The sequence below is a fragment of the Artibeus jamaicensis genome, unplaced genomic scaffold, assembly GCF_021234435.1.
Source record: "Artibeus jamaicensis isolate MK-2021 breed Jamaican fruit bat unplaced genomic scaffold, CSHL_Jam_final contig_851, whole genome shotgun sequence".
Lineage (NCBI taxonomy): Eukaryota > Metazoa > Chordata > Mammalia > Chiroptera > Phyllostomidae > Artibeus > Artibeus jamaicensis.
In genome coordinates, this window is record NW_026521986.1 from 14662930 (window position 1) to 14678673 (window position 15744).

Sequence of the window (15744 nt, forward strand, 5' to 3'; positions counted from 1 at the left end):
GCTTAGGCAGGCAAAAACACGAGACCTCCCCCTTTCCCACCCTTAGCTTCTTAGCCTCTGTGCAAATGCAGGATTAAATAAGATAATGCACACAGCAAACACTTCAGAGAGTGCCTGGAGCGGAGAGTAATGGTAGATCAGGATCTGCTAGTACTGAGTATCTTTTTGAAGTGTGACGAAATACACATAACAGATTTACCATTTCAACCATTTTTAAGTGTACAGGTCAGTGGATTAAGGACATTCACATTATTTTGCAGCCATTGCTACCAACCAACTCTAGAACCTTTTTAATCCTGCAAACATGGAACTCGATACCCATTAAACACTGACTCTCCGTGCTCACTGCTCCACATCCTGGCAGGCACCGTGTCCCTGCTGTTGTGTCTCTGTGAAGCTGACTGCTCTGGATGCCGCATACAGGTGGAGCCACACAGCGTTGTCTCTCGGTAGCTGGCTTATTTCACCTCGTTGTCTTCAGGGTTCACCCACGAGGCAGAGTTTCCTTCCTGTGGACAGAGTAGTGCCCCACTGTGCCTGCAGACCACGTTTTGTTCTTCAGTCGCCTGTCGATGGACACTTGAGTTGCTTCCACCTCTGACTGTTGTGAATCATGCTGCTGTGAACACAGCTGTACAGATACCTGTTTAGGTCTGCTTTCCGTCCCTTGGGGTGTATACCAAGAAGCACAAATGCTGAACTGTGCAGTAACTTCAAGTTTAACTTTTTGAAGAACCATCATACTGTTGTCCATAGTGGCTGTACCACTTTACGTTCTTCCCAACAATGCACAAGATTCCAGTTCTCCATCCTCACCAATACTTGTTCTTTTGTTTCTTTTTTTTTTTTCAATTTTTAATTTTTGACAGTAGCCATCCAAATGCGTGGGATGGTTGTAAGTCTTTTAGATTAAACCTTGGGTACTGAGATAATATGAGTGCCATCGACAGAATTAGAGTATTGGGAATGAGTGAGACAGATGCTACTGTTAGTATTTTAAAAGTCAAGTTGACATGATGGCTGGACATTGAACTCAGAACAGTCTTCTCAGAAGCCAGGGAGAAGTTAGAGCCAGCTGCAGAGCTCAGCAGCCGTTCTCAGAGAGCTGCCTGCTAAAGCTGTGAGTGGGTAAAACCTCTGAGGGAAAGAATGTGAGGAAGAGCAGCGGATGCCCAGGAGGGGAGGGAGCCAATGGAGCAGCCCAGGGAGGGACCCGAGCCTTCCAGAACCCCGAGACCCCAGAGGAGAGGTCAAAAGGGCAAGGGTGGCAGATGAACGCAGATGCTAAGACAAAGGATATTTTTTAATTGTCTGTGAGTATAGTTGTGTTGAATTGAATCATTTCCATACGAATTAGTACTCCCCTGCAGCGTCCGTTATAATTTTCAAAATGCCTTCATATGGACCATCATACAAGGGCCCAGTGAAGTACACCTGTTGTTATTCCCGCGCTACGAGGAGGAAACCAAAGCTCAGAGAGGCTGTGAATTTCCTGAGGGTACTGCTGGGTACCTCTCGCTTCCCCAAGATTGATCCGTTTGAGGGAAGCTGAAGTCGGAGTGGCAGTTCAGAGCCTGTGCCCATGTTCAAGTCAGTGTGAAGTGCCACGCCCGGGGGCCCAGGCAGCTCTTGGCGCCCCTGGCACATGAGCCCTCACTGAGTGCCGCCCGGGACCGGCATCTACTGGCCATGCTCCCTTCCTGTGGACTGCCGAGGAGCTGGTTGTCTAGACTGTACAGCAGTAATTTTTAAACTGGGAGTCGCGACCTAACACTGGGTCATCGGCTCAGTTAGTGGGTCACAACCAGGCCCCTGAGGGCCGCTGGTGCGGGTTTCTTGCCAACTCTGGCTGACCTCAGTAACTTCATGCTGTTTATGAGAACTCGGCTGTGGTGGAAGTCAGCCAACAACACTCAGGCTCTTTCTTGTTTGTCTGTCTTACCGTGGAGAACCAGTTGTCCCACATTTACTAGCATGTTGGTCATGACCATCGCTGCTCTCCCCTGGCCCCCGCTGCCGGCCCCCCACAGTGGAACAGAGTGAAAAAGAAAATACCAGGGTCCATCTTCAATAAAAGTCAGAATTTTTTATGAGACTTTAAGTCATAAAGATATTTATGTGTGTGTTCATAGATGTATTTTTTTTACTGTATGTTGCAGTAAAAAAAAAATTTTTGAAAATGGTGGTCTAGCCTTCATTTGTCTTCTTCAGGTAGCTGGAATTCTGCTGTCCTCCCCAACTTCAGGCCAGGAGCACTGCTACCCAGCACCCCTTTGCATTGCTCTTGCATCTAGTCCAGGAGGAATGGGTCTAAATTTTTATTAGGTTGGAAATGATTTTTCTAAAACAGACAAAATCTTTATATATCAGTTCTTTTGAACTCAAAGCTAAATAAAAAATCTATTCTCAAACCCCACTGAAGACCTTCCTACAGTGAGTGTGTATCTGTCCCACAGTCAGAGGACGGTCATCGCCATCACACCCCAAAGCTCGGGGGCCCGGAAAGAGCGGAGACGGAGCTGAGGCCCACGCCCTTGGGCTTCTCTGCCACTCTTCCTTCCTGGAGCTCCCTGTAAAGAATTTAAATCCCCTTCAGGAGGTAAAGAGTTTTCTAAAAATAAGTAATCTTTTTAATGATTTAGTAATTTATAAATCCATATTTTCTACAATACATGCTATGCATAAACATGTTATATATAAAGATGTGTAAATGTGTATGCCTAAGTAGATTGTGCTTCTAGATAAACGTGGCTGGATCTTAGAGTTAGAGCCCAAGAAATCTGACTTAGATCAACCTTACAATTTTTAAATTTTCATAAAAGGGAAGTTATTAGGTATCCTTATATAAAAAAAAGAACTTATCCCAGGGGTCTGCCCTTGGGATACTAACTATATAAACGTAGTTACAAAAAGAACCACTTTTCACTGAGCAACACTTGAAAGTCCTTCAAATAGATTTGTATCTTTTTATTCCATGATGGAATTTGATCAGCCCGTCTTACTGGGTTGTTGTAATAAGAAAAGGAACCAGAGTAAGGGGAAATGGTTTTTACAGGTTTATAAGAGTAAAAAATACTTTCAGAAGTGAGTTATGTACATTTTTCTTAGAAGAATTAGGCTTACTGTATGTAAGGTTTTAGTTTTTTACAGTAGAATTCCTTAAAATAGTGTTTTATTGAAACTGTTCAACACTCATTTTTGCAAGTAAAAAGTAAATCTCCCCATAGACGGACACTTGAGCCCGTGTTGGTTTTCTCGTGTGAGAGGGGAGCCGGTGCTTCTGATGTGCGTCGGAAAGGAGGAGGCCCAGTTCCTGGGAGGCGCTGCTGTGGTCAGCCAGCTCCCTTCTCCGCGGCTGCGCTTCAGATGACTGAGCGCTGCCTTGGCCCCGAGCATGCCCCTTGCAGCTGTGCCCGGCGCCTCGGTGTCACCCGGGCAGGGTTTCACGAAATGGATCTGATGCTCTGTGCCTGTGTTGTGCATTCCTGGAGCCGTGCCCGGGAAGGTGAGGGGCCGGCAGGTTGGCCCTCACTCCCCAGCTGTCCTCTTCTCCTGGTGTCACTCAGGATATAAATACATTCATTCAGTCTCCTTCCCAAACCAAGATGCTGCGAGAAGGTACTGCCAGGGCCACTCTGATCAGCCGGAAAGACCTCAGGACAATTTATAAAGTCTTTGCACTTAGGTAATTTCTTAAATTAAGTTTTTTATTTTATTTTTCTTATTCACCTCAGACCTTGGAGGGAGAAAAAAACACTCCATTTACAAGTACATATTGTTTGAGGTCCGGGACTCCTTTACCAGCCTGGCAGTCATGATGAATTCTGTCTTTCTTGGCTGGAAAAGCCACAGCTCAGATGACGTCATTGAAGTGCTGCATCAGACTCCGTCAGAGAGCGGATGGGAGCCCCGGTCTGTGGTGCGGGCGCCCGCTTGTCGCAGCAGGCCTTTCTCTGACTGCAGACGTGTGGTTTGCATGTTAGCTGGAAGTCTTCGTTTCCATAGGGAACCCTGCTAATGATCACTTTCCACATCAGTCCATCGAATGTTTACCCAGCAGCTCCCGTGTAAATATTTACCTGGCAGAATGCTGGGAGCTCAGGTCATGTGAAGATTTGTAAGATGTGGTCTCTGCACTTAAAAGAGTGTGCTAGGGGAAATGAGAGATTCCTGGAAGACAGAGCGTCCCCATCCCCACCCCCAAAAGTGAAGGAAACGGCGAGTGTGGAGTGTCGGATAGTGTAGGGGGGTCTGTCCACCAGTCCACTCCTCAGGAGTCTTGAGCCTCAGAGTGAGCCTGGAACGGGAGCCTGCTGGCCTCTCGGTTCTCCACTCCTAGGTGCCTCTTGTACTGGACTTTACCTTGGCGAATGTCAAACACGGTGTTTAAAAATATTTTGTTCGCTGCATTAAAGTAACACAAGCCAGTTGCTTTAACCAGGTGCTAAAGGAGAACGGCAAGCTGGAGGGAAACTCAGGTGTGTTGGACCCTCTGATAGCTGCCAAGCTAGTGTAATGTGTTCCACAGGTGCCTTCGGAGTACTTCTCATGGTAGCTTGTGTTCGTGTTGCTCGGTGACTTTAGAACTAATCTCATATGACGTAATTCATTTATTTGATAAATACCAAGTAGTGTACAAATAAAGAGTATGACCCATAGACATGTGACCAAACAAAAAGAAAAAATTCCCAGGCCAGGACACCAACGCAAACAAGAAGATGGTGGGTTAAGTTCAATGGCTGGTTTTCCAAAGTCCTACAAAAAAACAAACAAACAGAAAAAGGCCAGGCTGTGATTATGGCCCCCAAAGCGGTGGGGGGCGGGCGAGTGCCGTCACATTACAGTCCCAGCAGGGAGTCATCAGGCAGGGCGGGACTGAAGCCACCCTGCTCTGGAGCAGATTACAGCAGCATGGAAGGGGCAACAAGCAGCGGGAGACCCTGCGTATATAAATGGTCTGTGTTCTCCATGTGGAGGTCAACCAGAGATAACCCCTCCGCTCCCCGCTTGCCACTGCCACCTCAGGCCCCAAGGGAAAGGGCCTGTCTTGGACCTTGGCGCTGAGTGAGGTGGTGTTGGGGACTCTGTCCTGGTCACTGGTGACTGTGAGCAGCCCCCGTGGGAGCTTGGGCATGCAGTCACATTCCCTGGGTGCCCTGAAAAGCTTCAGGGTGAGAATTTAGTGTAAGGAGGCCCCCGACTAGCAGTGGCCCCAGGCACTTCAGGGAACCAAAAGCTTGGTTTCTCCTGGAGGAGCCCCGCTCTGTCTCAGATCTCCAACAACCCCCACGGACAGTTCTGAGAGCTGTGAAGTCACAGTTTACAATCCAAAACAGTAACGAAGCACCGCAAACAAAAGCCAGCAAAACAACAGAGAACAGTGTCAGACCTGCAAAAACTAAGATATTGAAGTTAGCAGATACACGGTAAAAAGTAAGTGTTCTAACGCAGAAATTAAAGGAGGGAGGGAAAATATGAGTAAAACCAAGAGATTAAAATTATGACCAAACAGATCTGAAAAAGAACCAAATAGCATTTTTAGAATGGAAGAAATCATAGTGATTACAGTTTAAAATTTGATGGGTGAGCTTAACTGGAGATTAGACCCAGCTGGAGAGAGACTAAATGAACTTGAAGACGAGTTTAAAGCGTTAACCTAGAATGTGGCACAGAAAGAAAGGTGATGGGAAGGACACAAGTAAGACGGCCTAATCGATGTCCGGAGTTCTGGAAATTAAAAACAATAATAATGAAATAAACAGGACAGGGACACTAATTGAGAGATAATGGCTAAAAAACATTTTCAGAACTAGTGAAATCTACACAAGTTGCAGCAGATCAGAAGAAATCCACACCTAGACCTGCCACGCTGAAAGTCACAGCGCGGACAGCGAGGGTGGTAAAGGCAGTCGGAGCGACAGGAGGCTCGCGGAAGGACACCGTGTGTGCCCCCACACGCTTCCCAATGGCAACAGGGGAGACCAGAATCCAGTGTGACGTTGCCTTGTGAGAGAAAATAGCTACCAAACCGGAAATGTATTTTAAGCAAAAATATCTTCCAAGGATGAGGATGAAATAAAGACATTTTCCAAGACATAAAACCCTCAAATAATTGGTCACGAGTTAACCTTCGCAAAAGGAAAGGTTCTGAAGAACGTATTTCCAACACAGGAAGGTGATACCTGAAAAAGGTCTGAGACACAAGGAGGAATTACAAGCAAAGAATGTGTGAAAATATGGGCAAATGTAAAAATAACCAATTCATTGACAATAAGGTTTTTAGGCTGCTAGAAAAGGGGGAGAAGGAGGGAATACAAAAATATTCAACACCAATGTCATGTCACTCAAGGGGGAAGGCATGATCAGTTACAGCAGCCTAACTTTTAGAGCAGAGTAACTTGATCTTATACAGTGAGGGGGTTAAAGACATTGATTAATTTCACCTTCACATAGTTATTCTATACAAATGCAAAAATGAATAGAAAACTACTCAAAGAATAGAAATATTAAACTTCCAAAGCAGTAGAGAGAAAGGGAATGAGAAAAAAAATAAACCCATAAATAGGAAAACAAAAAAGGTGAAATAGCACAACTTAAGACAGTAGAAATAAATAAAAATATTAGTAATTACAAAAATGTGAGTGGACTAAATGTCTCAATTGAAGTCAAAGACTGAATCATTTAACGAATATTTACTGAGTATCTAGTAAGTGCTAGACACTACTCAGTACTAATCAGTGAACAATACAGCCCATAGTCCCTCATAGGAGAGACAGGCAACAAACCAAATACGTAACACAGACAGTTCATTAGATAGAAGTAAGTGTTCTAGGGAAGAAAGAATAAAGCCAGGCTAACAGACTGGGGGTGGGGAGAGTCAGCACTGTAAATAGGCGTAGGCGAGAAGAGGGCTGTTTCGGTCAAGACCTACCTACCGTAGGTGAGGGAGTAAGCCAGCAGAGGGCTGGGGAAGGGAATTCCCGGCAGAGGGAACGGGGTACAAGGAGCGCATGCCTTGAAGGGGGGCCTGTGGCTGCTGTGTTTGGGAAATGCACGCAGGCTGGTAGTGCAGGGAGGAGGAGCGGGGAGTAGGAGAACCGAGCGGTGATGAGGGGCCGGATCATGAAAGGCCCAGCGGACCAGGGGCAGCACTTGCACTTCTCCTCTGCGTGCAGTGGGAGCCCTCTGTGGCTCTGAGCAGGGTGCCAACGGGCTGATCTTGGACTTAACGGGGTCTCTGCAGCTGCTCTGTCAGGCGGGGCGGGGTGGGGGCCGTGGAGGTAGCTGGAGATGGTCTAAGAAATGGGTATGTTGTCAACCGAGATTTTAAAAATCCCTTTTTAGGCCATTTAAATGAGATAACGAAGACATAAGGGTATAAAAGGCATGAAAGAAGAAGGTTAGGGAAGATGTGCCAGGGAGACAGGGAGATGCAGCTGTGTTCATCAGACAAAGGAGATTTGAGGGCAGAGAAATACAGAGGGTCACTAGGTCACGACTGAAAGTTCTAAAGATTCACCAGGAAAGGAGGTGACTTTTTCTCGTTGGCTTATTTTAACTAGTATATCTGCTGACTTTAAAAATTAAATGAAATGCGTATTTATGGAAAATATGCAAAAAATTAACTGAAAAAGAAATAGACAAATTCCCGTCAAGCTGGAATATTTTATTGTAAGTCAGTAATTGATGAATCAAGCAGTCTGAAATTGGTTATATTCCTGGAAACTCAAGTTGTACAGGTAGCAGATCTAATAGATGTGTGTGAACATCACACTAAATAAATGCATAACAGAGATTCTTTGCAAATGTCCATGGAGTATTTGCAGTAAACTATGTTGGTCAATTTTTAAATGTAAACCAGCCCTTAAATCTGTGGGATAAACCCGTCTTGTTACTCACGTATTCTGTGTGTTAACACTGTGGGACTCAGTCAGCAAATGTAGTTAAGAGACTGTGGCATTGGCACAGAGTAGGGAGCTCAAGACTGGTCTCCTGTGTGGAAACTGTGTGTGACAGAGAGGCGTGTGGTCAGAGGGGAGAAGGTGGACTTTTCAATAAATAATGCTGGGACTTAAATCATATTGCAAAGACCGTATTCCCATATCACCATCCAATAACAAGAAGAAGACTGGAAAATTCTCATGAGTTTAAAAATTGAAGATTTAACTCATTAAGAAAATCATAATGTAGCCCTGGCTGGTGTGGCTCAGTGGATTGAGCGCTGACCTGTGAACCAAAGGGTCGCTGGTACGATTCCCAGTCAGGTCATATGCCTAGGGTATGAGCCAGGTGCCCAGTAGGGGGCACGTGAGAGTCAACCACACAGTGATGTTTCTCTCATAGTTTCCCCGTCCCTTCCCCTCTCTAAAAATAAATAAAATCTTTTCAAAAAAATCATAACATAATTAGAAAATACTATTTATCAAAAACCTGAGGAATATAGCTAAAGCAATATTAAAGGAAAATTTATACTCACAGTGTAGAAATGTAATTGAGTTTGGAAACTCTCTTCTGAAGCTACTAAGTTATTTGAACATTCTTTTTGGGTTTCCAATCAGAGAAATGCAACATATTACCTGAGAGCGATGGCAGGCTTGCATCTTCCCTTCTGATTCCTGTCATTTCCTTGTTTGCTTTACTGATGCAACTTCTTTTTTTTTTTTTTTTTAATTTTATTTTATTTTTATTTTTTAAAATTTTTTATTGATTATGCTGTTAGTTGTTCTATTCCCCCCTTCATTCCCCTCCACCCTACCCCCCATCCCCACCATTACCCCCCCTTTAGTTTATGACCATGTGTCTCAATTCCTTTAGATTCTATATTTCCCATGCTATTCTTGCCCCCCCCATCTATCTTCTATCTACTTCTATTTTCTATGCTACTTATTTTCTGTACCTTCTCCCCCTTCTCTTCCTCCCACTCCCCTGTTGCTAACCCTCCTTGAGATCTTCATTTCTGTTTCCACTCCTGATCTAGCTGTCCTTTTAGTTTGCTTTCGTTTTAGGTGTGGTTGTTAATAACTGTGAGTTTGTTGTCCTTTCACTGTTCATGTTTCTTTAACTTCTTTTCCTTAGATAAGTCCCTTTAACATTTCATATAATAAGGGCTTGGTGATGATGAACTCCTTGAATTTGATCTTATCTGAGAAGCACTTTATCTGTCCTTCCATTTTAAATGAAAGTTTTGCTGGATAGAGCAATCTTGGTTGTAGGTCTTTAGATTTCATGACTTGGAATACCTCTTTCCAGCCCCTTCTTGCCTGTAAGGTCTCTTTTGAGAAATCTGCTGACAGTCTGATGGGGACTCCTTTATAGGTGATTGTCCCCTTAGCTCTTGCTGCTTCTAGGATTCTCTCCTTCATTTTAATTTTGGCTAATGTAATTATGATGTGCCTTGGTGTGTTCCTTCTTGGGTCCAACTTTCTTTGGTACTCTCTGAGCTTCCTGGATTTCCTGGAAGTCTATTTCCTTTGCCAGATTGGGGAAATTCTCCTTTATTATTTGTTCAAATAATTTTTCCACTGGTGGCTGTGCCTTTCCCCCTTCTGGTACCCCTATAATTCGGATGTTGGAGCGTTTAAAGATGTCCTGGAGGTTCCTAAGACTCTCCTCATTTTTTTGAATTCTTGCTTCTTGACTCTTTTCTGTTTGGCCATTATTTGCTTTCTTCTGGTCCACTCCATTGATTTGAGTCCCAGTTTCCTTTTCATCACTATTGGTTTCCTGTGCAATTCCATTCATTTCAATTAGTTTCGCCTTCATATATTTGTCTAATTTGTCGGTATAATCAACCAGTTCTGTGAGGATCCTGATCACCAATGTTTTAAACTGTGCGTCTGTGAGTTTTGCTATTTCTTCGTCGCTTAGATTTATCTCTGGGGCTTTGAGGTCTTCCTGCGACATTTTTGGTCTGTTCTGGCCCTTTAAGTGTGAGAAGCGGTGCCTTGGACTCCCAGGTCGCTGGGTTATGACGCTGTATGTGGAGGTGGGGTCAGAGCAGGGAAATGGCAGCGCCCTCCACTGCCGCTTGCCGTGGGGACCTGCCGGCCAGGTCCAACCGCCCACTCCCTCACCTGTCCACCCGCGCCCAAATGCGCGACCTCAGTCAACACGCAGCCCCACTGCCCTGCTGCCCCGCTGTCTCCCCCGCGATCGCTCGCCTGGTTGCTCGGTCGCTCACTAGGTCCGACCCTGCGCCTGGATTCCGCGTCTGGATTCCGCGCCTGAGTCCGGCTGACCGAGACCTCCTGTGCAACCCTGCTTCACCAGCCGCTGGTTTCGCCCCTTACCGGTCAGGCTGAAGAATTTGTTGTTAACGGACTTCCGAAAAGTTCAATTTTCCGTGTCCTGATGCAACTTCTAGTCCCGCACGCAGTGAAAGTGGTGGCCCCCTTGTCCTGCTCCTCATCTTAAAGGGAAGGCTTTCAAAGCCTCCCGGTTAATGGTAGAAGGGTTACTGTTGGCCTCACACTGCACCCAAGCGTAGGTTGGACTGAAGCCTTCAGTGGGAAAGGCGAAGGCGCGCACCTTTTCTAAGACGTTGTGGGGAGTGAGCGCCACTGCGGCCAGGATGTAAGCGAGGCTTCTTACGTGAGGCCCGCACGGCACAGACTTGTAAAGGTGAAAAATTGACAGACTCGACTTCGTTCAAACTAAAAACTTAGACTAATTCTAAGATGCTATAAAGATGTGGGGCGTTTTCTTTTGTTTTCCTTAAGTCCTTACCTGTTAGAGAGAGATACTTTTCGGAGTATTTACAGGTGAAAGGATGAGCCACCTGCATGTGCTTTGAAGGGCCGAGGCCAGGAGGAAGCCTGGTGAGAGGCAGGCGGGGAGGCGGAGGATGGGGCCGGGGCGTCTCGTCCTCTTCCGTGTTCTGTGTATGTCTGCAATTTTTTATTTGAAAAAGATGTTTTTTGTTTGTTTTTTAAGAAACTATCCATTTCTGTGGTGACCATCCTGGGTTTTCTGGAAGTCTTAACATTTTTTTAAAAACCATCTTTGAAAAGGTCACTTGTTAAGTGTATGTCTAAATGCAATCTAATTTTTATCTCTGAGTAGGACTTTTAAATTAATAAATCGTGAAGCAGCTACCATAGAGTAGAAAGACAAGTCACAAATTAGGTGAAGGTGTTTATAATACATAGAACCAAGAAATGATGCCTGAGGTATTAGGCAAAGAACTTTAAAAATCAGTAAGCAGTTTCTCACATATGGCATCAAAAGGATAAGAAACAAAAGAAAAGTAGACAAAGTGGACATCATCAAAATTTTAAAATTTTGTGCTTCAAAAGACAATGTCAAGAAAGTAAAGTACTAACCCACAAAATGTGAGAAAATATTTGGAAATCATGTATATCAGGGGTGTCAAACTCATTTTCACCAGGGGCTACATCAGCCTTCAAACGGCTGAAGTAATTTTAGGACTGTATAAATGTAACCACTCCTTAACTGTCACGGAGTTGAAATTACATTTGGCCCTTTGAAGGCAACCATGAGGCTGATGTGGCCCCTGTGAAAATGAGTTTGACGCCCCTGCTGTATATAGTAAAGCACTTGTGTTAAAGTATATAGGGAAGTCTTACAACTCAATAAAAAAGACAACTCAGTTGTTTAAATGGCCAAAGGATCTGAACAGATATTTCTGCAAAGAAGATACATAATGCCCAGGAAAAGCACAACGATATACAAAGCGTAGGAAAAGATCCTCAACATTATTAGTCACTGGGGAAATGCAGATCAAAACCACAGCGGAATACCATGCCCACCGCCAGCGTGGCTGTGAGGGAAAGACTCTCACAAGCGTCGGTGAGGGTGTGGAGGACCGGGAACTTCCATGCATTGCTGGTGGGGCAGCAAAATGGCATGGTGGCTTTGGAAGACAGTCTGGCGATCTCTCAAGCCGTTAAACACACAGTTACGACGTGACCCTGCAGTTCCACACTTCTGTCCGTGCCCAGCAAAAATGAAAACGTGCCTGAACAAAACCTTGCGCATGAATGTTTATGAATCATACCCAAGAGGTGGAAGCAACCCAAACGCCCATCAACCCATGAGTGAATAAAGGGAAGGCAGTTTACACACGCGGTGCCATCTTACTCAGCCATGAAAAGGACGGAGAGCTGCGCAGGCTCCACCATGGAGGGCCCTTGAAAACTGCCTGGTGAGCGAAGGAAGCCAGACACCGTTTTCTTACACTGTGTTGTGACAGCTGTCAGATCAGTCGGTGCATTCCTGTGCAGCCATTTTTATGTTGAAGGTGGAAGAAGATAAGCAACATTTTTGTCCACATGCTTTTATTATTTCAAGAAAGTTAAAAGTGCAACTGAAATGCAAAAGGATTTGTGTGGTGAGTGTGTGGAGAGGGTGCTGTGACTGATCGAACGGGTCAAAAGTGATTTGTGAAGTCTCATGCTGGCGATTTCTTGCTGGACGATGCCCCAAGGTCAGATACACCAGCTGAAGTTGACAGCGATCGAATCGAGACATCAATTGAGAACAATCAATATTATACCATTGGGAGGTAGCCAAGATACCCCAAATATCCAAATCAGTAAAGTTGTTGGTACAAATGAAAAATGCCTCTTTTCTTTTATGGAAAAAACTAAACGAACTTTTCTGCCAACCCAGTGCCCACCTGAACACTCCCAGTTGTGTTCTGAGAGCACAGGTAAGAAGAGTCGTGGCAGTGATAGGAAACTCAAACCCACATAAAACAGTAAGAGGATATTTACTGTATCTTTACTGTAAACAGTACCTGTTTTTTAAAAAGCAAACTGGGAAAGAAAAACACAAAATTCAGGAGAGTGGGATGGGAAGGAACTGGGAGTCTCACAAAGGATTCTGGGTAATGGGGTTTCTTTTCTTAAACTGGGTGGCGTGGTGCAGTGTCGGTGGCAGGGCGGCGCTTGCAAGGGAGAGCGTTACCACGTGACACCAAAGGAAAAGTCAGACAAACTTGAAGCCGTTTTTCCTTGCTCCTCATTATTGAATGCTGATGTTGCTAACCCTGAGTTTCTAGAAAGGGTTAACATATTTAGCATCTTCTATTTAAGAAGCAGAAGGGATTAAATCCAGAAAAAAATAGAAAGGGAAGGAACTAAAGGAACTACACAAAAAAAGTAGCAGCAGAACAGGAGTGTGTTAGAAAGGTTTCCAGTCAAAGTTAAGATGAAGTTTTCTACTTCAAGGTGAACTTCATTTGTTTGGGCCACAACGTCTTTATTCTTTGGTGATGTTAACTGAACCAGATGTCGCTCTCATTTCGGTCCCTCAGTGGTTGGTCTTCTCTCTTCAGATCCTGCTCCCGCTAAGAGATGAACCGCAAGCACCGGAGGAAGACCCCATCAGCCAATCCTCTACTCCTGGGCGTGCGGTGGAGGGCGAAGCACCCACCAGCGCAGCCAGGGGCCCTTAGTATTTTTTTGCTGCCTCCATCCCCGAAGCCTTGGAGCAGAAGTGGCAGTAGGTTGTTGCCAATGAGCCAATCCAGACTTTCACTGAGAGGACAGGAAGACACATCAGCTGGATCCTGATGGAACTTGGCAGTGGGGACGTTCAGCGGACGCATTACTTACCCCGGCAGAGCAGATGTATCTTTTACCCCTCCCCGCGCCCCAGCCTGCTTAGGTCTTCTCAGTCCCTCTCCTGCTACCACACAGAGATGATATAAAAGAGGCTCTTTGGCTATTTGCATTTTGCTTCCTCTTCTTTTCCAGGTTGCAGTGTTAAGCTTTACTTCCTACAAGCCTAAAATCCCAACAGTGTTATCTACCAAAGTTGTTCTTCCCTTTTCTGAGGGTCTGGGGAGAAGCGGGGAGCTCCCATCACAAGTCTCCCGAGAGTGGAGAAGTCACTGTGTCACTGTCCACACGAGCCACGGTAAAGGCACCCTTTGGAATTACTGATTTCTAAAATTAATAAAGTAATTCTATTTTTATTTTCTTTTTTTCCATTTACTAATTTCCCACCAATCAGTATTTCACCAACGAAACTAAAATGGGAGCAACTTCTCATTTTACTTCATTGCTGGGCAATTTTTTAGGCTTCATTTTAGAAGTGTGAGCTGTGCAGAGGCATTTTATTCCTGGACCGTGTTTCAGCAGGTGGCAGGTTCTGGCTCTTCCCCAAGGGCAGCTCCTGCCCCTGGGAGGCTGATCTGTGCAGACGTCCCCATTCTCAGACCGCAGCCCTCAGGCCCTCCCGTGGCACGTGAGCCTGGGTGCACGTGCAGATTGTTTACCTACACAGCCTGTGGTGGTGACGATGCAGCGATGCCCCAACTGCTTCCTGCCACCTGTCCTCTGCTCCTGAGCTTCCTGCCCTCTCCCAGGCCTTCTGTCTGGCTTCCACTGGAGAAAAGGTTAGAAGGCCGGCAGCCGAGTCCACCGAAGGATTGACTTAGCTGCCCTAGGGGAGTACTGGGTGAGAATCCAGTCTGGGGTGTCTCCAGCAATGTGTTAGGGACTCAGCATTGAAACCCTAAAAGAAAAAAGACACCCAAAGAAGCAGAGAGCAAAGGAACTCTGTTGCCTTTTGCAGTGAAGGAAAACAAAGGTTTGCGCACGTTGAAGCCTTTTGTTGGCTTGTAAAGGGTGAGGTCTGTCAGTTGGAAGAGAAAAGAGAGAATGTTTTCCAGTTCCTGGGGCTTCTGGTTGGTAGTTTGAGGGTCATCTTCACTGTTTGTGGCCTTGGTTGTGAATTGGTTAGGAGACATACGAGAATTCCTCCATAGTCCCCTGCTGCTGCTCAGAATGGGGAAGTGAGGTATTTGGGGAGACTCCCCAAACAGACCTTAGGAGAAAGGATAAGAGGGTGTGAGCCAGTAAAAACTTTTAGATCAACTAGAGTGCTTGGAATGGTCCCAGGTACGTCATCAGAATGGAGTCCTCAGACTGGGCTCCCTGCTCTCACCACTCATTGGTCAGGTGTGAGAGGACGCTCCGCGTCCCTCCCTCCACGCACCCACGCATGCCCAAGTCATTGTTACTGGGTCAAGATTTCTCCTGGTAATACACCAGGCAGATCATGTGACCCCCCCCTCCAACAGCAGGGTCATTTTCATTGTCCCTCCTCACCCTCCCCCAAAGCAAGCGAGCGTTTTTCCAGAGGGACAGATAGGTGTCCGAGTTCTTTCAGTGCCTGTAGTGATGGATGCGAGAAAGGACGCTGGACGTCAGGCCCCTGCCCGTGTTTGCGCTGCGGGTCGGGATACGAGCAGAGCTCTGACGTGACAACATTTGGAGTCACAGCGTTTCCTCTTGTCTTTGGAACACTGCTGGAGCCCTTCTTGTTGCCTTGGTTCATGGGGGTCGAAGCACAGGCAGAGTTTCTGTCGTGTGCCGTGAGGTCGGGGAAGAAGGGAAGTCTACTGTAGGACCACAAAGATGATTTCCCTCGTAGTCAAGCCTCCAGGAAGGGCCCACAGTGTCGGGTCCATACACTGCTGCTTCTCAAAAGGTTGTTTCTGGCAGCTTGGACCCTGCCCCAGGCCTAAGACATCTCGAGTTACAGCCTGAAATTGTATGTTTTTAACAAATACTTGGGTGATTCTCATGTCCATTGCAATTTGAGAATGACAGCCACAGGGAATTAGACTGAAAGCTGGGAGAGCAATGGCCTGTGGCCAGAGAGCTGGGCAGGCTGCATCCCCTGTCCAGGTCCACCAGCCCTTGGGCAAGATGGGACACAACGCAGACTGCCATGGCTGAAGGGTAGGGACAGGGGTCTTGCAAGTACAGTGGG

General features: G+C 45.9%; 1 protein-coding gene across 5 annotated transcripts in view; it reads left to right on the top strand.

The window, feature by feature from the left end:
* The window catches only part of TTLL5 (tubulin tyrosine ligase like 5), a 259197-nt gene extending 245258 nt beyond the window's left edge, over nt 1-13939 (top strand). For 4 of the 5 annotated variants that reach the window (XM_037145212.2, XM_037145214.2, XM_037145215.2 and 1 more), the window contains 2 exons: nt 2457-2599; nt 13298-13939. In XM_037145212.2, the coding sequence (XP_037001107.2) occupies nt 2457-2599; nt 13298-13417 (263 nt within the window). In that variant the 3' untranslated portion in view covers nt 13418-13939. The remainder of the gene's footprint in view (nt 1-2456; nt 2600-13297) is intronic. The other variant, XM_037145217.2, reaches the window with a different exon arrangement.
* Nucleotides 13940-15744: the final 1805 nt, after the last annotated feature.